At 41.6% G+C, this 22027-nt stretch overlaps 1 protein-coding gene across 2 annotated transcripts in view; it reads right to left on the reverse strand.

Annotated features, from left to right (window-relative positions):
* The window catches only part of LOC138246380 (voltage-gated potassium channel KCNC1-like), a 607134-nt gene that overhangs the window by 78155 nt on the left and 506952 nt on the right, over positions 1-22027 (reverse strand). For both annotated transcript variants that reach the window (XR_011194269.1, XM_069200948.1), the window contains exon 5: positions 18603-18728. Coding sequence is in view for 1 of the 2 variants with exons in the window: in XM_069200948.1 (XP_069057049.1) it covers positions 18622-18728 (107 nt within the window). In the remaining variant the exon portion in view is untranslated. The remainder of the gene's footprint in view (positions 1-18602; positions 18729-22027) is intronic.

Genomic DNA, 22027 nt, shown 5'->3' on the forward strand with positions numbered 1-22027 from the left:
GTTTATCCAGTTTATCCAGTGTCAGCTTATCGCTAGCTATAGCCTACAGACCTCAGCGTGGAGGAGAGGTGGCGCCCTGAACACAATCTGGTCTGCTGCACCAAGTATTCCTAGCCCTCCGGGCTGCGTGCTCGTGCCCCTCCAGTGCCTCCATCATTCATCCAATGCCAGCCTAGTGCTAGATACAGCTTATAGGCGTGGAGGAGAAGCGGCACCCAGAATATATAATCAAATTGGACAAAGCACCCGGTCCACTAGGCACCAGGAGCACAGGTGCAACATGCACAGCAGGACAAGTCGGAAGGTTGTCCAGTGGGTTAACAAAATCTGCCCCATCTTAGTCGGACATTGCTGCCATCACTGCCCACTGGATAAGGACTATCCCTTTATTTCCATCCCTTTTTATTTGACTCCACTGCAGCGCAGACGTTATCAGAACCAAGTGCATCAATGGCATCAGTAGCAAAAGGGGCAGTGTCCTCGCTCACCATATGAGTCTGGTACAGGTGGGAGGACAAGCGCAGTTGCTGTAGCTAGCCGCTGCTGAGTGTTGAGCCCTGCGGGTTCACAGAAGCAGCCCAACTAGGCCTGGGTGCGGCTTGTGAACTTGTTATTGTGACCCACTCATTCCCGCATCTAGAGTGAACCCCTGAGACTTCCGCCTTTTTCAAGCAAACCTGGAAACCTTGTCAGTAAGGTTGCAGAATCTATTCACCGCATTACATCAAGAGCTAGTGCCAAAGCAGCACGTCAAAGCAGCACGCAAGTAGTGAGTCTTTGATTGTTGGGGAAATAAGGACTAACTTGAACAAATCCCACCATTGGTTGCTGCCCCTTTCAATGTTAATAAGTAAGCTAGTATAATGCGTTCCGGCAAGCTTCGGGTGGATCTCAATGGCGGGAGGCCGAGACCCCAAAAAAGAGCAAGGCATTGCCACCCAGTGAACTCCCCAGTAGTATGTTTAAGCACCTCTGGAAATGAAGGGATACAGCACACTGAACAGAGGGAACCCAATTTGGAATCATTTTCAATGCCATCAGCAAAAAAAGTGGAGTACAAAATCACAGACATTTTTACTACTGGGCATTCACGTTCGCAGGAAAATAAAGTACTGACAGATCTAGCACATGCGGTAACAGTTGTGGTAACCAGGCTCAAATCTGAGAAAGATCCTCTTCCGGGAGATCATTCTTTCACTCCGCAAGAGCCTGAGAGGTGGGACTTCAGTAAGGAGAGATCGAAAGTCGAAACTGACAGACCAGATTGTTCAGGGTCGATTATAGACCTGGATTTCAGTGTCTGGGAGGATCCACCTCCAAGCACTCAGATAAGGAAGGAGTCGGACTTACTGGCTTTGGGTAGGATTTCTGACCATCCCCTGACAGAACTCGCCGATATGGACTCCCTTGAGGGTGATACTAGTACAGTACAAGGGAAAACTATTACTCCTCATGAATCCAGTCAAAAGCACGAAGAAGACACACTGCATGTCACCATCTCCCTTAGTCCATTTCAGGATAGTACCCACAATTCCCAGCCCCAATTGGATGTTCCAGTCAACAAGTGGGGCTCCGCAATAAAGCATCATCAGGTAGACAAGCAAGATATTCAAGTTGACTTACTCAACATCATGGCTAAATATATCATGGGTATTGATTCAAAGCTACAAGCCCTCAATGATTTGATCTAGAGAGCTCAAAAACAGAATTATGTACAACAAGTGGCGTGTGGCTATGCGGTCTCAGGGAATAATCCTCAGATCATCGTCTCCATACTAAATTATATATTAGTGGAAGCCAGAGCCCAGGCCCTAAGTACAAGGGAAAGACTCAATGTTTTAGAACTCAATGAATCAGGAAAATGTGAAGAAGAAAACATTGTCATGGAAAATCATCTGTCAAGAGAACCCTTCAAGGCATCTTGCCCACAAGCTACAACACAAATAGAGTCCAGAAACTCACTTAGGAGTTCACATGAAGGGGTCCACCACACAGGGAGCCAAAGCAAGAATTTAAGTACTATGAAAAAATTTTGGTGAATGCCTCCCATAGTGCCTCACAAAGCCCAGTACATTTAAGGTCAAAAAGGGAAAAGAAGAAGCAAAAGAAAGCAAGGAAAAAAGCAAGATCAGTTAAGCAGAAAAGTATATGTCAATTTTCTATGCATCACAAGCAGCCAGCCATCAGTAATACTAATGCTAATGCTTTTTTGCCATTTGACTGCAAATTATCCACAATGGTTGAGGAATGTCCTAGTTCAGGCCCAAATTCTCAAAGTGCTTCTGTACCCCCAGCAACAAAGGGCCAAAGACACAAGGAACAAACCCCTCTCTTTGGTCAATCAACGGTGGGAAAAAATAACGTGGCAAAAGTGTCATATTCAATTAGTAAGTCGATCAATAAAAGACCGGTTCCCAGGGTATGTACACCAGTGAATTCTCCATTAGTCACAGAGTCTCATGGCATAGTAGAACATCAGCATTTAATAACAGAGGATATCAATCAGGATTATGAGAAGGTGGGAAAGGCACAAAGATGGAATGAAAGGAGTTCATCCAGCCCGAGCACGCAGTCAAACTATCTGCCGCAGCATCGATCGGATACAGGTTATAAGCGATCGATCCAGAGCAATTAGGCCTTTACAAATGTCTCATTGGCGGCGACGCACATAGAGGGGCATAAACTACTTTTCATTCCCATTTTAAATCAGAGGGAAATTTTGACAACCTGAATAGAGGAAACATTCTTAAATTGATCGGGGAAATAAGGGGCCTATCCCAGATCTCATCGGTGGATCTGCTCTCTGTTGAATTTAAATTCCATCCACTTGGGAGCGATCGAGAGGCCACACTCACCACCTGGTCTACAGCAGGCCATGTGCAGCAACTAATATCATACTCCGACACCTTTTTATCATGGGGCATTGAACTACGTCAAAGAGACCGTCCTCGCTACCCAGGTCCATTGCGGGCCCCCAGGAACTGTAATAAATCAGTGTTAAGAGGGGCAACATGGGCAGGTACAATCCCTTTGGCAAGGGGAAACCTAGCAGTTGTGAAACATAATGGCAAAACATGAATAGGCCACATATTTTGGGTCTCCAAAGAATTTCTCCCTTCTATTTTGCAAAAATGTCCCTGACAGCAGTCAAAAGGTCAGGAACCAGGTTAGTCCATATGTCAAAATCTGTTCATGGAACATCCATGGTATTCAAACGCTTTTACATGATCAAGAAGTACAATCTTTTTTCCAGGAATATAATATTATCCTACTCCAAGAAACCTGGTGAACAGAGCTGATTGCGGTGTCCAGGTACGACGCCTCATACATTCCAGCAAAGTCCAATAGCAAATACGGCCATGCAAAGGGAGGCCTGGCGACCCTGATTTTCACATCCCTCATATACACAAAACCTCAATCAATATAGAGTCAAACAGGATACGGGCAACTAAGATCACATTAGGCAGACCACAGTGCAGCCAACTAGATCTAATCCTCATAAATGTGTACACTGACCAGAAAAAAGTTCTTAAGGGGGGAAATTGGAAACTCTGGGAGAATTCAGCAAAACCATACTGAGACAATACCAGGAGTCCACACTCATCATTAGGGGCGATTTCAATCTTAATCTATTTTCCCCAAAAGGAGGAAAAGCAAAGAACCAAGGTGCAAGCGCCCACAGACATCGTCTAGAGAAACTAGGTCTAGCCTTACTTTAAGGAAACAGCGAAAAGGACTTTCCGGCTTCTATTACCTTTGTAAGTGGGATAAAAGGTTCAACCATCGATTACACCTTTATAAATTCCTCTGCTAGGGCCCTGGTAAGGAATTTTCAAATTAAATGCAGAGCGGAGAACGATAACTTTCCACAAACATTGGAACTAGCATATAAACCTGAGTTGCTACAGCCCTCGAATGATTTAAGAAGTCCTCCAGAGCTGTTTAATCTTAAAAGATTGAAATGGAGTGAGAAAGGGAAAGCATCAGTGATGGATGAGGTGTACCAGACGGCTGGCCCTCTGGGAGAAAGAAAAATTCTTGCAGATATGCAACAAAAGGAGCCGACCCTCAACGTGGATTGGAAAACAGACTGAGCCATGCTATGTCGCGGCTTGCTGGTAAAATTCCCGGCCTCTTCTAACTCAATATTCCAGGGATCGTCTTATATACCCAACAGTGACCTTGTTAGTCAACCGTGGTTCAACAAAGCTTTGCGCAACTAGAAATTACAAATTGCGTGTCAAACCAGGAAAACGGTAAAAGCAATCTAACGGAAAGAAAGCGAAGAAAATCACATTATTATGGATATTGAAAAAAAAGAATTGTCTCGATTGTTGGTCCGCAAAAATAAGCTATCAGGAACATGCATGGTCCAAATTATTATGGGCAAGCCGAATGTCAAACAGCAAGCTCTTTTGGGGGTTAGTGAATGACCTGGCAGTGGGGAAAAGCAGACACCACAATTGTGGGATAACTCAAGCAGTCTGGGTGAGCCATGTCGGTAGTCTGTATGGGCTGACAACCAAGCCGTCAAAAGGCAGAGCCAGGCTTCTTCCCATAGTGATGGGGTCCGAACCATCGACAAGTAATAATCAATTACTAAATCTCCAAGCTGAGGGTAGGATCTTAGATACTGCCGAAAAGGATGATCAAAAGCAAGTTTGGGAGCTAGCACAACTAGTCGGTCTGATCAAGAAACTGAAGTCCAAAGGGGCAGCTGGACCAAATGGACTTCCGAATGCAATCTTCAAAGCCGACCCAGTATATTGGGCACAATACTTTTTGCCACTCTTCAATTCTATTACCCACTTCAACAGGATCCCATAATCTTGGAGAGGCAGTATAATACACACCATCTATGAAAGCGGAAATCCCACTCGGCCTTCAAATTATAGGCTAATAGCCCTTACTTATGTAGAAGCCAAGCTATATTGCTCTTGTTTTCTGCAGCATCTTCAAGCCTGGGCTGATGAAAACAAGCTACTCCCGAGGTTTCAAACAGGCTTCACGGCAGGCATGGGAACGTCATCAAATTTAATTGCACTTCCCTTATAGTGGAGAAAGCCAGTCGCAAGAATCTGGGCCTTTATGCATGTTTTATTGACCTCAAATCAGCCTTTGACCGGGTGTCCAGGGAAAGGTTGTGGGCTACGCTGGCTAAATGGGGTATTCCCAACAACCTACTGAGGGCCATTATAGATCTCTACACTGATACCTGGGTCCAGATTAAAATAGGAGACGGTTCAAGATTAACAAATAGAATACCTACAAAATCTGGCCTAAAGAAAGGTTTAACCTATACCTCTCTAACCTATACCTGGCAGACCCTGCAGGCATATTAGCACAAGTGAATAGTCTTCCCCTGGCACTGGGTTCAGAAACAATTGGGTGCTTACAATATGCAGATGACATGGTCCTGCTGAGCCATACGCCCCAAGGTTTGCAACAAATTCTATCAGCACTTAACATCTTTATGGCCGAGCAAGGCCTAGAAATTAATCTGGATAAAACTATACTGATTAGGTTCCTTGGGGCAAATTATAAACAATTCAATTGGTACCTGGGAGAGAAGAAAGTGGAGATGGTGCAGTCGTACAAATATCTAGGAGTCCATCTTGAACCACGCCTGAAATGGAAGCGCCAACTACAGTCAATCAAGGCAAAGGCCAACTCACTAACTTACAGCTTTAACCTGCTCAAAAAGAAGCTGGACTGCTCAAACTGGTCCCATTTATTAAAAATCATGTCTGCACAGCTGCTTCCAGCCATCTCATACGGGTTCGAACTATTGAAGGGCCACAAGATCGATGCTCTGAATAACAGTCAGGTTAAAACATACAAGGCCGTTTTTAACATCCCGAAAAGTGCCTCCCCGGCACAGGTTAGACTGGAGATGGGCTTAAAAAATCAAAGTTTCCAGCATCAGTGTGCCTTTCTTAAAGCATCATGGAAGTTACGTGCGGCAGAGGATTCTTCCATACTCCATGCCCGCTGGCAAGAAGTGCAGGCGCAGCAACTTGGTAATATGAAAGGGACATGGGGAAGCTATCTAAGCCAGCTTATCATTAGCCTGGGTATGGAAGAAGTCTGGAAACTTAACATTGGGAAGGCAGAATTCAACAGATTAGTTAACATTATGGTTCGCTCATCACAGACAAAGCCATTCTGGCCAAAAGACGGCATGCCTGGGCAGTCCCGGGGTCCTACTCAACATTGTCCCCACAGGTGTACTTGGCCGACCACTTTTCTGTTCACACCAAACATCAATTCTTGCTATACCGTATGGGTTTTTTCGACACCAAAGAAGATCGTCCTTCCTGGAAAGGCCAGCATATCGACCAAAACTGCCACCTATGCGGCTATAATCAAGAATCTTTGCTGCATGCCTTTTGTATTTGTCCTGCTCTAGGTCTGGAAAGAAGAAAATTGTTAAAACATGATTTTATAGCTAATAATATCTGCTCATGTAGACTGGCGGTAATAATTTGGCTCAAGGGTGAGTCAATTTAATTTTGCTGTAAAGGGGTAAAAATGTTACAACTGCTCCGTAACAAATTGAACAAAGCTGACCTGGGAAAATTGCTGCAGGTTATCTCTTAAAGATTGAACTTAAACGTTTTTTTTGGTTAGAAATGATTTTTAGCTATTTCTTTTTTTTTAACTCGTTTTATTGTCAAGTGTTAATTTTATTATTTGTATTACGTTTGTTTTATATTGCAATGGTTTTTACTAATCGAGCAATAAATGTATCATTCTATTCTATGGAATTGCTTACAACAAGGGCTAGTTCAAGTGAATGCACTGACACAATTAAATTGGACAATACAGACATTTGAACTGTATAAAGTACCTTGGTCTATAATAATGGGATAGCTAGCTTTCTTCTTTATAATCTCACTGCTAAAATGACCTTTAAAAACAAGGCATTCTATAGCCTTTTCTCAATCAAATAGATACAGAGTATGACATTTTCTATTGCTAAGGATCCACATCTCAAGGGCTGTTGCATGGAGTGATTTATTTGCCTATCAATGGCTGTCAGCAATACACACCCTTTGGATGGTAAGAATGAATACATAACACATTTTTACAAAAGGCTCAGCATTTTATTTTGAATTCCATTGCTTGGCCAAAGCCAAACATGCTTGCATCTTCAAGTATTAAGCCATTACGATGTAACTATGGACAGCACATGTTATTCTTTGAAGCCTAACTTTGCTTGTAAACTCCTTACAACACCTGCTTCCTTCCTTCCCTTCTACCAAATGTGAAATAATGGTAGCTATGTAATTCGTTCGACCGATCCTCGTTTGGGTTAGCCCATTGGTATGTGTATCTGATGATTGATCAGAAAATAGTGATATGGTCCAGAATTACATTCTATCCTCCTCCAGTAAAGCTGTTTGATAGTATTTCATGCCCAAAAATGGATGTGTTAACTACACACCTTACATAAGCTATTAGCGATTACAACTCACAAAGGAGGTACCCCTGCTTCTGGAGTTCTCAAATTCAATTGCTTTTGCAAACTCAGACTGTGTTCCATGTTTTAAACACCAGTGGTACTGTACACGATTAAAACTAATAACAAGGCTGACAAGGCCTTAAATCGATTTTTGGGACCACTTCTGCTTTTTTTTTGGTTCTTTAGTTAAAAGCCTGTTTGGTGCTATTAAGAACCATCCTCTTGTAGGGTGTGCATTTTTTTTTTGTATTGCTGAAACGATCCAGATCAACATGACCACTGAGACGCCCTATCCAAATGAATACCAGTGATTCAAAGCTATTCCTTTTTATCTGGGAGAAGTTCTGCTTGCTAATCTGAGTGCACTATGGACACTGTGCTTTGGCAAACTTCAACCTCCTCCTGTGAGGCCTATGTCTCAATGCTTCTGTTGAATCTTCACTCCTCCTGACACGTGCGCAACCAACATGTGTGCTAATCTCACTTCACAAAGCGATCAAATTGCAGAAACTGAACCCTTCGACTTTGCCTTTGATGCCATGCTACCCTGTAGCTCCTACAGCTTCAATCTTCATTTGCATTCTAGCATCATCATCTTCTAGTTTGTGAGTACGGGCACAAATGCAACTATTTCTATCAACCTCAACTTTCTTGATGTAAGTACAGAAACTGAGTTTTTTAAATATTCAGTCTGTTTCAGAATTAAATTAACTCAGTAAAACAAGAGAAAGGTGATCAGCAGCTGCTGTTGTTTGGATAGCAACCTCGAGTCAATGTTTTGCTTTTTAATCCCATTTTTGGATTCATTTTTGTTTTTGATCCATGCTGCAAGGTTGAAGTAGGTACAAAGCTTTTCCCTAGGTGTTTAATGCAGCTATGTGCATAGATTTATATACACGTTTTGATTCACTAGAATTACTGTACGGTCTATCTTGGGATAGCGTATGCTTTGCGTTTTCTGGTTATGGGCCCATAATGCATTTCATACATTCACATATGTTAGTGCACATTTTTCATTTATTTATAAACACATGCTCCTTTTAGTATTAAATGCACATGTATAGCATATGATGTTTTGCTTTACTATAGGATGATAGCACAAGAGCTTGTAAATATATATAAATGTGATTTATAATCTGCAGAGTTTAGTAAAATGTATCAGAATTTACACACCCGTTTTTGCATTTCACATCATGACAAGGTGTGGCCTTTTCATAATAATCAGAAAATGCTGTTTTGAGACTAATACTGACACATATTCGGAGAGTTATCTTCTGCTTTCTTTGGAAGCTTTGTTTGACCTCTGTACTGCAAACATCTCCACTGAAGGTCATAGGCTCTCAGAACCTTGATTTATTTGCATATTTCTTATCTCAGGAACAGCCTACCAGAGAGAGGGCTACTTTCTCAAAGCACAATAACTGACAGAAACAAACATTTTTACTCAGCAAAAGTATATGGGTTAGAGGCCATCTAAGAAACTCAAATGGGCACTTTGCTACTAAGAATGTTCAGCTAGTGGGTAGAAGGGTGGAGTTGGTGAACATAGACCCATTTCATCAGTTGTTCTGATTTAATAAACAGCATTGGGAATGTTGAATTATTTGTAATATATTTTTTAATAGCCTGTTGTATTGTCAGGGTTGTGTTTATTTCTACGGCTACATCTATTCATATAATCTTTACTAGATTAGGGCATTATTTTTTAATAAAGTTTCTTAAAAATATAGTATGGATTTCGTGTGTGTGTCCACCGATGCCGAAATGTGTGTGTGTATGTGTGTGTGTGTCTACCGATGCAGAAACGGGTTTTGGAACTTGCCAATAATATAATTAGTCCTGTAGTCTGCTGTCCTACATACACCATCCTCAAGTAATGTGTGGGAGGTTTGTAGGTTAGAGTCCGGTAAATTAGCTAATGCCCTTTTCAGAGGGTTTATGGGGTCTACAATATATCTCCTGCTAAGGCTGCAAACATTTATCAGGAAGGTAGGACGGTCACTTATGACTTCAATGAAGATGCCTACGATGCCTAAGCAGAAATAGTACTAGAAGTAAATAACTAGTGTTTCTGCATTGAATCTTCACCATATTCTGTGTTGCATGTGCCACAAGGGGTACAAGTTAAGAAGACCTACCAAGAATAAGTGCAGGATATTCTAGGTCCATCAGGAAAAAGCACAGCCACTCCACCTGGTAGTGACACAGAACAGCGATGGAGCCCTAAAGAGAGATGGGAGAAGCCCAAAGTGATGTGTAGAGCAGCGCATAAATGAAGTACTGACAGACTGTCCACTACTACGAGACCAGGGCTCTACCATATGCGAATCATGTAACCCATTATCTGCCTCTAAGGCCATGATGACTATGGACAATGGAGACCTCTGCCACCCCGACAGACTTCTGCACACGGGCTACTACTGTAGTGTGCTTGAGAGATGTCCTAATGGATGATTTGATGTATGCGGTTTGGTTATATCCCGACAAGTGGTCCCACATTCACCAAAGGAGGCCTCTGGTTGTATGATTTGTATAATTAGTATACAAGACACGTTTGGGGGATTGGAGGGACCATGGTGGGAGAGGCCACAGTGGGAATGTTTGCACGACTGGAGATATTCTGGTTCCTCTCCTCATTGTACCTGGGAGAGCAAACACAGGGGAAGGAGTGGAGGGCTTACTCTGTCTTGTCAAGCAGAATTGTTCACACCCTCATGGAACATACAACCCTGAAGGCAAAAACCCACTACCACAATCTCTAACACAGGACACAGGTCCTGTGTTACAGATTCTCAAGCTAGTGACACAGGCCCTGTCAAACTCAATAGATGGTACATCATGGAATTTTGATGGCTTAAATGCCCCTTTTAAGCACCATAGGGTGTAGCATGAAATCAAGGAGGTAACGTCAGACGTGGTGTGCTTCCAGGAAAACACCTCACGGCTTCTGATGCAAAAAAGGCTCTACCCCACACTAATCTTTGCCGCCACTCGCTCAAAGTGCTTGGTGCGAGTAGCAATACCCAAGGAATTTCCCTGTAAAATAGTGCTAGTACGTAAACACAGCACTAATTCCCCCCTTTTTCCTATCATCATCTGAAGACGAGGTATCATGCACAGGTAAGGTTCTGGACTGAGAAGCATGCCTTGTGGAGGCTGGTGTTGGAATATTATGTGGAGGTTATGGAGTGGAAGGCTGCACCCTAGGAGTTTTTGAATGCGCTGTAATCTGCCCAGTTGAGGTATTTATAAGCAGGAAGTGCTTATGGTAATTAGCTAACATCCTTGTATTGTTGTTGTGGATATGGTTGGAATTGATCCTGATAATGCAGGCCCTCTTACCCGGGAGGGTAATACTCTTCCTCCTCATCCTTCTCCTAATACTTCACATGCAGCTCCGATGGACTGCATGCTACTTCAAAAGGACCATCATCATCTGAGCAATCCTCATCCAGGAGATGACTGAGTAGTAAGGGTGACACCCTGCTTGGAGATGTATGTTCTGGCATCAAAGATGTGATTTCCCCCACTTCTTTGTAGTTACCCTGTGATTTTTCTTTTGTCAACGATGTCATCAGTGGTGGTCTGACCAGCACTGCCAATGGAACTGGTTTCGTTGTGAACGGTGTCGTCAACGAGGTAAAGGACAGTTTGATTGTTGATGGGAAGGGCGCCGAAGACTGTATCATTGATGATGTAGTCATTGACTGTCAGCTGATCATGATCACTGTTGTCACCGTTGTCGACATCATGGACGTAGTCGCCATCTACCTCGTCATCACCAGCATAGTAGACAATTTCTTCATCAATGGTGTGCTCCATCAGCGGTGCCAACATTGGTTTCTTAAACTTGTGGTAAGTATGAAGGAAAAGTGTAGAAGGCTCAGATTTTTATTTCCCTGCTGGGAAAGTCATGTCCTTTATGTTTGTCACAGCTTTCAGAGGACTGTGCTCCCTGTGAGACGCATGGTGAGTCTTTTTCAGAAGATTCTACTGACCTCTGCCTCTCTTTTTTAACTCTCCCGGAAGATGAGGAAGAACCCTCACTGTCATCCCCAGAAACAGGGTCCTCCTTGGGTTTAAGCTTTTGGAGCCACAGCAGCAACCTCCCTTCTATTTCTTTTAGGGTTTTTGAACAGAAGGTATGAAATATCTTACAATACTTCACCTTGTGGTATGGGTAGAGGCAGTATGTGAGGTCCTTGTGTTGGTCATCTGAATGCAGCCTCTTCTTCCCACAGGTACCACATGGTCTGAGAAGACCTTTGTTTAATCTTGCTCTGACATTGTAGAGTCAGATTTGAAGCAGAAGGTAACTAGCAGTAGTATACAGACAGACGTGTATCTCACTCAAGATTGAACAAAAGGTTAAACTGAGCAGGGCTCAGGGGAGACTCCCTCACATAACGTGCAGTAGAAAATCTGAGACAGAAGCCTCTGGGGGTGTCTCCTAGAGGGTGCTGCAACCTGATGGTTGAGGTTCGGTTCCTTTAAATGATAGAGATATGATACCATACTGAAGGGTTTATGGCCTTCCAGACTTATGTTTAATATTGCACTGCTTTTCTAATTGTACCGTGGGACTCCCACTTCGACGATGCATGGGAGTTTACCTTTTTTTCTTATGTTCATAGATCATACTCTCGCATAGACCTAATGTGGGAACGTCTGACATCACAGAACATACAAAAGTGGTTTTCCACAAGGAGTTAGCGATCCCCAATCATGCTTTAATCCAATTGAAACAGGGGGTTGGGCAGGTTGACACATTCTGGCAACAAACTCCACTGGAAATTTGATAAATCCCTGCTCTTGGATAGGCTGGCTAGGCAAGCCCAATGGGACTCAATAACACATTATTTTGAAAAGGACACTATGGGGGATGTCCCGCTCAGTGTTATGTGGGGTGCCTTAAAAGCGTCCTGGGGAGACAATATATTTTAGAAAGGGCTAACCAGCGTAAAATATAGGGGGACCACAAAGCCTCCCTAAAAGGAGATTACGTGGTTGCCACAGGCCGCCACAGAGAATTGGGCTCCTTACAGGACTTGCAGGAGCACGCTGTCATTATAGGGAAATTAGACATCCTAACTATGGAGAAATGGGAAAAGCCCTGCTGTTCCTCCGACAAAAAAGTTTATGAGCAGGCTAACAAAATAGGTTAATTACTAGCACAGCGACTATGATGCCAAACTCCTGTGAGACACATCCTTGCCTTTCAGGGTCAGGGGAACTGTTAGAAATTGGGTATCTCGTTGGCAGAGGTATGCATCCTGTCCAAATAGGGACCACAATCGTAGTCAGGGTAAGTTAGATACATACCCTAAATTAACCTGTGCTCACCCTCGGGTAGTCTGGCACAGAGGAGTCAGACGTAATATGTAAAGTATTTGTGCAACACACACACACACACGCACAATAACATAATGAAAACACCACAAAAGACTACACAAATGTTTAGCAGAATAGAGAATATTTACCTGAGTAAAATAAGACCAAAATGTCAAAAAAACAGTAAGTAGATCCTGAGATATGCAGTTTTAAAAGTATTTATGCCACCACAGTGATTGAAAAGACACTAATGATTTTGTTTAGATTATCGTCATCACCACAGTGCTGACAAAGTCACAATGGATGTTGTTTAAATTATAGTTACCACCAGAGTGCTCAAAAACAGGTTACTGATCATCTCACATGCAAAGCAGGTTGATTAGACCGGTTTGATTTGGCAGTTACAGCCATGTGTGAGGAAGTACAGGCCAGTAGCAGTCACCCGTAGGCCCCACAACACTCAGTACCTTTTGGTTGGAGATGTCGGCATCATTTACTGCGACTCTGTGGCAAGCGGCGGTTACACTGGTGTTGAGTCCGCTCAGAAGAGAGGAGAGCTGCAGCTGAAGCACAGGTGTTGCGCTGGTGCTCCTCTCACAGACGGCTGTATATTCCTCATGGTCACAACGCGTCGCTGACTCCACTCGTCACTTGAGGGGAAGTGGTTGTCCCTTGGTGCAGCAGCAGTCTCAAAACAGGATAGTAGTGTCTGCAAGCGGCATGCATGCAGAAGGTGCTGGCTGTTGCATCTCAGGAATGCAGAGATTTGATGAGTGTGCGGTCAAGAAACGCTGGGCTGAGACGGGTCACTAAGTGCAGCGGCCAGCGGCTGTGTGGAGTAGAATTATGTCTTTCAGATCCCCGAGAATTCCTGACGGGGCGATCTACTTGAGACAGCCTGTCAGGCACACAGAGCAGTCAGAGCAGAGAAATGCCCTCTTTATAAAAAATAGCATTTCTAAAATAGTAATAAAAAGTCTGACTTCACCAGTAAAGACGATTTATCAATCACATTCCAATAATAAGAAACATGATGCAGCTACTCCTTTCTGATTAGGAATTACAGCTTAAAAGTCTATTAAGGAATTCCCAATGCTGGCGTTTGAAAGGAATAGCCCTCACAATAGTGAAAACGACTTAGGGAGTTTTTTCACTACCAGGACATGTACAACTTAAAAGTACATGTCATGTCTTTTACTTACATAGCACCCCGGCCCATGGGCTTCCTAGGGCCTACGCTAGGGGTGACTTTTATGTAATAAAAAGGAGAGGCTAAGGCTTGGCCAGATGTTTTAAATGCCAAGTCGAAGTGTCAGGGAACTGCGCACACAGACTCTGTAGTGGCAGGCCTGAGACTCAGTGCTGCAGAACCACTAGTAGCATTTAATTTACAAGCCCTGGCTAGATGGTATACCACTTTACAAGGGATTTATAAGTAAATTAAATATGCCCATTGTGGATACACCAATGTTATCATGTTTAGGGGAGAAGCACACACACTTTAGCACTGGTTAGCAGTGGTAAAGGGCTCAGAGTCCTAAGGCCAATAAAAAGACACAGCGAAAAACAGGAATGTGAGGTTGAACTCTATGCTTTTGATGTTTTACAGGAAGAACTATCTGGAGGAACCCATAGAGCTTGTTGAGACGCAGGCCTTCATTAAAGATGTGCGCCTACCACACCTTAACAGCAGAAACAGAGACAATCTAGAAGAATTAATAACTGATGACGAGGTTTGAGCTGCAATACTAGCTCTACACCCCAATAAATCACCTTGCCCAGATCGCCTCACATATCATTTCTATACGTTTTTCAAAGAAAACATGATCCTGCACCTAACAGCATTCTTTAACTCCTTTCTTTCCTCGCAAACAGTGACCCTATCAATGTCAGAGTCGAGTAAAACTTTAATACCTAAACCAGGTAAACAGACCAGTGAATGTAGCTCTAACCGACCGACTGCGTTGCTCATTTCAGATACAAAGATTTTCATCATGATCCTTGCGAATAGGTCCCATTTACCACATCTAGTAGACCCAGATCAATCAGGGCGCTGCTTGTCCTGCACCGCCAAGCTGCAATTTTAGACAATTGCTACACCTCATGGAAAAGGCCAATTTCAGATAATCTAGAATGGCCATATAAATTATTCTGAAATTGGCCTTTTCCAACCCCAACAGAGGCACAAACTCTGGGCAGATATACCATATTTGTGTAAGAGTATACAACAAAGGGACTCTCAATAAAAGAATAATATTGCTGTGGCATATCACACGCAATATTTAAAGTGAATATTTCACCAGACAGATGATTTATGCTAGAGAGGGTGGGGACAAAATGGGGTTGTGCTCCATATATGGTGGGCATGCTCCAGGTTGACTCTTTTCTGGAAAGAGGTCCTCAGCCATATTAAGGGAGTGATAGGTTATCCTTTGTGTCCAGACCCAGGAAGCATAATTCTGGGCCTTCGTCCCAAGGGATATGCCTGTATGACAAAGGGCGATTGGAAAATAATCTTTAAAATGCTCCTTGCCATAAAACAGCTTACAGCTCAGAAAAGGAAATTACCTACTATTCACACAATATATGAATGAGCAAGTAAATTATGGGCACTGATACCAATGGAGAAACTAACTTGGGGGCCTTGCTATATGGTGCACAAATGTGATTGCCAATGACATCCCTTGGTTGATTATCTTGGAGGGGCTGAACCAATCTGTGATGCACCTAGTTGCTGCACTGCACCAGGATCTTGGTTTAATGGATGGTGGTGTGTGTGTGTGTGTGTGTGTGTGTTCGGGGTGGGGGGGCATTTGAGATCAATGGAAGAAAAACGATAATAGAATCCTGATTCATGGGTTGATGCATGGGATAGTGAATGTCTGCCTTGAGATCGCTATGTAGGGGGAACTGGTGGGGAACGTGTAGACTTTTTGTGTAGGACTGGACTGAGGATGGGGGGAGGGTGGAAATGGGATTCGGTGTTCCTCATCATAAAAAACACAATATGTCTAGTTATGTTGGTCCATCTGTCCAACAGCTAGGCATATACTTGCTGCTAAGTGTACCGGACCTTGTTTTGATTGCAATGAATAGAGATGTTTCAATAAAATATTGTTAAACAAAAAAAGAAGACCTACCAAATGATAACTGAGCCCTTACAAAGGATCTCAATTAAAAATATTTCTTAGGGTGACTGGACTGGCATTAGAGCCAGTTCTATTATGATTCATGACAATGGTGTCTTGCAAATGTATGAACAGATTTTCGAGTGGCTGCTTCTGCTCACAGAATCTTTCTCAACCTGGCAGTAGTTGTCACTTTTCCTCTGTTAGAATGGGCCTTGACCCTACGATGAAGAGATATATATGGCCAACAGATAGCAGAGGGATATACATGTAAGTCCAATAGGAAAACAATTATTACAAAATGGTTGAACGAATACATTTTGGACAAAAACACTGCATTACCAAAATAAATACACAAATCTCTGGTGATACCTAGCGAGTATAGAGCATATTCTGTCAGAGTAGAAGCATTACTGAAGACAACTGGCAAAAGAGTTTTGCACATACACATGAACATACATACATTCTAGACTGAGAGCACTCACACAAACACATCAACCAAATCTCTATAACAAAAACAACAACATGCTGGCATACATCCACAGCCAGAAGTACGCAATCTAGAAAACGATGTAATGTATGCACGTACACACACACACAAAAACACTAGCCTGAGACCTATAGCATGCACACAAAAAACATCTCTGATACATATACATACAGTTGTTCTAAAGAAGTAAGAACATTTCCATGCACACACCAACACAGTGACACAACCAAGCAAAAGCCTTTCCAACACAACCATACAGACACACACATACAGGCCAACAAGTTATACAGCACATACACAATAGAGATCTTAATATGCATGTGCACACAAATGTTCATGCACACACAGCTTAGCAAAGGAAATGTAACTTGTTGACACATCTAAGCACACACGCACATATACACAGCCTAGTCTAAGACCTACAACATGCAAAGACAAACACACACATGGTAAAGCTCTACGATAGGCACATAATCCAGTCACACATATGCTAGCTCACACAAGAGAAAACAGAATCCAGCCAAAGATCTTAACCCTTCACACACATACCGGGCAGCTAAGTATCTATACGAAACACACAGACACACAAACAAAAACGCCTGGTTTAACCAATGATTGAAATCATAGACACACAAACCACCAAAAGATGTACAAAGGTTATACATGCATGCAGACGCATACACACACCTTGATCAATGGCACACAAAACGCATACAAACATATAGCCTAGGCCAGCTGTTCTTAACCTTTTGACTTCTATGGACCACCAGTTAGTCATGGCTGGAAACTGGGGAACAGCAGTTTCTGAAATTTGAACCTCAAAATAATACAAATATACATCACATAATACACAACTCATCAAATATTTTATTTAATAAACAGACAAAAATAGAAAAATCTAATTTTGAACGGGAATGTTAGAGCATCTCTACATTTGTTTCTTAATTCGAAAACACAAAATTATTTGTTAGACTCTAGCATATCACTTTGCCTTTTTAACTCCTAATGCATTATCTGGTTTTGTTGGAACACATTATCAGTGCTTCAGTTGAGGTCCTCAATAGTCCATAATAGAATCGGTTTGGGGTACCCCACGAATCAAGCCAAGGATACCAACTTAACTTTTAGCCTCCCAATTAAAATTCCTTCATGTATATAGATTGTTTTTAAATATTTAATGATACTTCTTTATATATATACTTTATTAATTTGCTTATATTATTTAACTTTCTGAACAACTATGGATCCCCGGAGTAGGCGCACAGACCCCCGAGAAGTCCGTACAACTGCTGGCATAGACAACTGCCAATACACGTATACACAGGCACACACACACACACACACACAAACTATAAACCCCTACCATGCATACACAAAATACACTCTGGACACCTGTGCCTAAAGCCATATAGCATCAATGCACTTACACACACACACACGCAAGCACCAGCAAAAAACAATCCAACACAGCCACATACACAGACCTGCAAACTACCAACAGCATAACACATGCAAATACAAGCTAGAGAGCTATAATATGAATATATACAAAGAAAACATGAACACACACTCATACACAAAGCCTAGGCAAAGATCAACTGCACACATTCAAACTTGCCTAAGCATTGTAAACACATACAAACACACATCTTTGCCAAATACTTACACTTATACACATACAAAGCGAGGAAGTTGCACATGTAAACATACAGAGCACAACTAAAAGCATAGCGTGCACCCATACAGCCTGACAAAGGCCACATACACACAAGAAAAATAAGTACACTATGCACACTGCACCCCTTAAACCAATAGCCAACACCCCTTAGAATGCAGACACACACACACACTCTCTAGCTGAACACATACACACAAACTCTCACTCTCTCTCTCTCTCACACACACACTCACACACACACACACACACTTGCTGTCAAATGCTGTCCTGTGTATACTGTATGCTCACACAGAGACTCTTTCTATGAAAGATAGACTTCCTTCACAATCCTAAAGTGGGCCGGAGTAGTACAGCTGAAAACCTAATACATTACTACGAACATGAGATGTGGCTGGTATGAAAGGTCAGGTACGCGCCAGCAGCCAGCAGAGTGCAAGGGACATGAAGAGAACAGGAAGAGGCATAGGTCTGGGGAGGGTGAGACGAGGGGTCCCGTTCCATGCTACTCACCCCTAAGGCATCATGCATCCTACTGCTTGATCCAAGAGGCTGCATTGGCATTCAGGTCATGCAGGAGCGCTACGTCTTGTTTGTACCAGTCGTCGTTCGGAGGTGACGGCGTGCAGACGTTGGCAGCTGGAGAGCGGAGGCACAGGTAATGACAATGGAGCATGGATGGAGATGGAAATACACAAAAAAGAAATGTTTTAATGTAGATGGTCCATCTCTGGGAGATAATGCACCCCCACTGTCCCAGCATGCATCAGTAAATCTCCACCTTACAAGACCTGCCCTATAATCCAGGGCCTGTAAGGAATACAGATAGATTTGGTCAGTTCCAAGAAGAACCAAACACCACTGATGATGAGGACCACTTGGCAGAGAAGGCCAAATTACTCCATGCAAGTGTGCTTAGAAGGACTAGGAGCGGCAGGGAGCATGATAGAACACTTCTCTCACCCCAAGAGATCCACAGGTAACTCTTAACCAGACGTGAAGTTACTATTTGTTAGCCATATTCATTCGTTTCATAATGAGCACTCTTAAAAGGAGGTGTGTCCTACATAGTACATGAAGGCTGAATAAAATATTTATGAAGTAAACGCTGCCAGCAGTGCACATGATGCCAGTGTATCTACCACAAACACGCATATGCATAGGGTGCAATGTGCATACAAAGGATACATTGTTAGAGTGTGTAGTAAATCTATACTTTGTGCAATGTGGATGTTCTGAAAACAGTACCTCATCTTTAAAACTACAGAATGCATAAATGCTAAACAGTATCACAATGTTACAAACACACCTTTATGTCATGCCAGTGAACATACACGTCACCCAATTATGTGCTATTTAGAGCATGTTTACTAATAACATTTCTTTGACACATAAATTACTATAGCACAAAGATGAAATATTATTTTATTACAACAGTACAATATAACGCACATGACAATACCGCTTACTGTCATCTGGAATGCATGTTCCAGTGACTTGGCAGAGAAAAATAACTCTGCTAATAGGCCTTTCCAGTATGATTTTCTTTCAATACTTATTTAACCCCCTGTAATCTAGTTTCAAAATACCTTTTTTACTACTACTTCACTTGAAAATACAGCATGGCATATACCATATTTGCAGATACAGAGAGCATAACTCCTATTACCAGTGTTCAAGGAGGCTTCACCTCTCATAACGTCATATACACACATGCACACACACAAATATATGTATCTATATTAGATAGATAATAAAGAGAGAGACAGAAATGAAATAGCAGCTTAAAATGGTTTGTCTTGTCAATATAATGTTTTTATTATAAAATCATTAGCTATGTAACAAAATAATGAATGAAAAACAACTTGTTTATTATTTTCTTATACAGCTAGTAAAACAAATCTTAAAAAATATGCACTTATCCCTGATGAAGCAACACTACCAATATATTAGTCGTGAAACATGTGTTGGCTTGGAGTCTGTAATCTAACACAGCCCTTATCATCTTTTTAAATTAATGTTATGATAAAAACTTTATTTTCACAAGGACTGCTGGAGGTCAGAATGGGATCTACATCGTTGAACTGGTGAGTGGGTCCTCGTTTGGGTCCTACTTCCAATTTGACTTAATTTGAGAATAATACAATGTTCTCAGACCCTTTGACTGAGCTCTCTTCCGTATATGAAAGCTGTTGAAAGATCTCACCAAACAGGAGTTATTCGCAGAGTAATAGATTAAAAAAATGAAGATAACGGATGCAAGTTTTAGTAGTAATCTTAGTTCTAAAAGTCTGAAACTTAAACATGAAAGATTGCCGATAAAAGAAAGGTCAAAATGGTGGGAGGCACAGACTTTAAACAGTATCTTAAAAAAAAGATGATACCACAGGTTTGCGAATTTACTTACTCTCCTCAGCAGAAGTTAACTCAGAAGAAATGGGAGGGAAATGGTACAATAAATGGCAAGAGGCATCTTTTGATCTGATCAGAATGCTAACTGACTAAGCAGTCCATTATTAAAAGAATTTCAGTATGAAATAAAACACTAAAAAAGGAAATGGAAGAGCTGTATAAATCAACAAAGAATAATTATGATACTTTATGCAAAATTGTAGACCGGTTTATAGATGGAATGTAAGAAAAGAAAAGATCTAAGTTGGAAAGAGATGCCAGAGACTATCACTCAGGATAATTTTATTCTTATGGCAAAAATATGATAGATCTGGGGCATTTCAAGGACCTACTGCAAAAAAGCAGTTAAAATATACACGTTTCCAATAGCTCTGTGAGAAATAAAGAAAGTGAAATTCACAATCTGCAAGTTCCTATCCTTTTACTGATAACATTTCTTTTTTTTAGTAGAAGCCACAAGGATTTGGAAAATAGACAAAAGTGTATATCAAACGTGAGACCGAAACATCATCCCAAATAAAGTAAAGAAGAACACTCCACAAACATAAGAGAAGAGAAAAGCAATGGAGGAAGAATAAAGGTAAGATCTCAGAATTGGAAAGATAAGAAATAAACTTAACTATAGTTTATAACTTTTCAGTAGAGTTCTGACCAATCTGGAATTGGGCAATGTCAATAAAGGCTTGAATTTTGTACCACCAGAATCAAAATTAATCTCCTGCGAGTTGTTAGACTTCTAACATTGATTTCTTTAAAAAAAATACTCAAACAATTACAACAGCAACCATTTAAGTTCTAGTCGATTCTCAACTTATATCCTCAGTAGATGACTCTGGCCCTTTCACGCTTAAAGAAATAGTAACAAGTCTTAATATTACAAAAGTCTAAATCTGCCTTTTTCCCACAAATACCCTATGAGGATACTATTCTCATTTTTAAACGCTGTTTCCATAAAGATCCTGATTCCCTACAGTTTGATAATAGCTCCCCTAATTTCTCTAAACACAAAACACAAGCATTAAAATCTTTAAAAGAAGATCTTAATAATGATCCAAGGAGTGCTGACTAGGATGGAGCTATTGTATTTCAAAATTAATATGATTAATATAGGGAAGCATGTAATCAATTAAATGACACTGGCTGCTATGGATGAACTTTACTGCCTGCAATAAAGTCATGTGAAAAGAGAGTAAGGATCTGATTTTGGAAGAGGGGTTACTCTGTCACAACAATGATCCCGTCTGCGGAAATATAAATCCCATAGGATATAACAAGATTTAGATTTCGGTAGACGGGATGTCCGTCATCATTTTGACAGAGTAACTCCTCTGCCAAACTCTAAATTAGCCCCAAAATGAGGTTCTTTTTAAATGGCATGACGTGAGTATTTTGTGTGATGATGAATTCCATTACCTTAGTCGAACGATTTTAGTTATTTATTCTTTATCCAATCTATACAAGAGTTTAGAACAACCACCAGGAAGACCTATTTATTATTTCTGGTAATGATTCTATCACTGAAAGAG

The sequence above is a fragment of the Pleurodeles waltl genome, chromosome 7 (genome assembly GCF_031143425.1).
Source record: "Pleurodeles waltl isolate 20211129_DDA chromosome 7, aPleWal1.hap1.20221129, whole genome shotgun sequence".
NCBI classification, from domain to species: Eukaryota; Metazoa; Chordata; class Amphibia; order Caudata; family Salamandridae; genus Pleurodeles; species Pleurodeles waltl.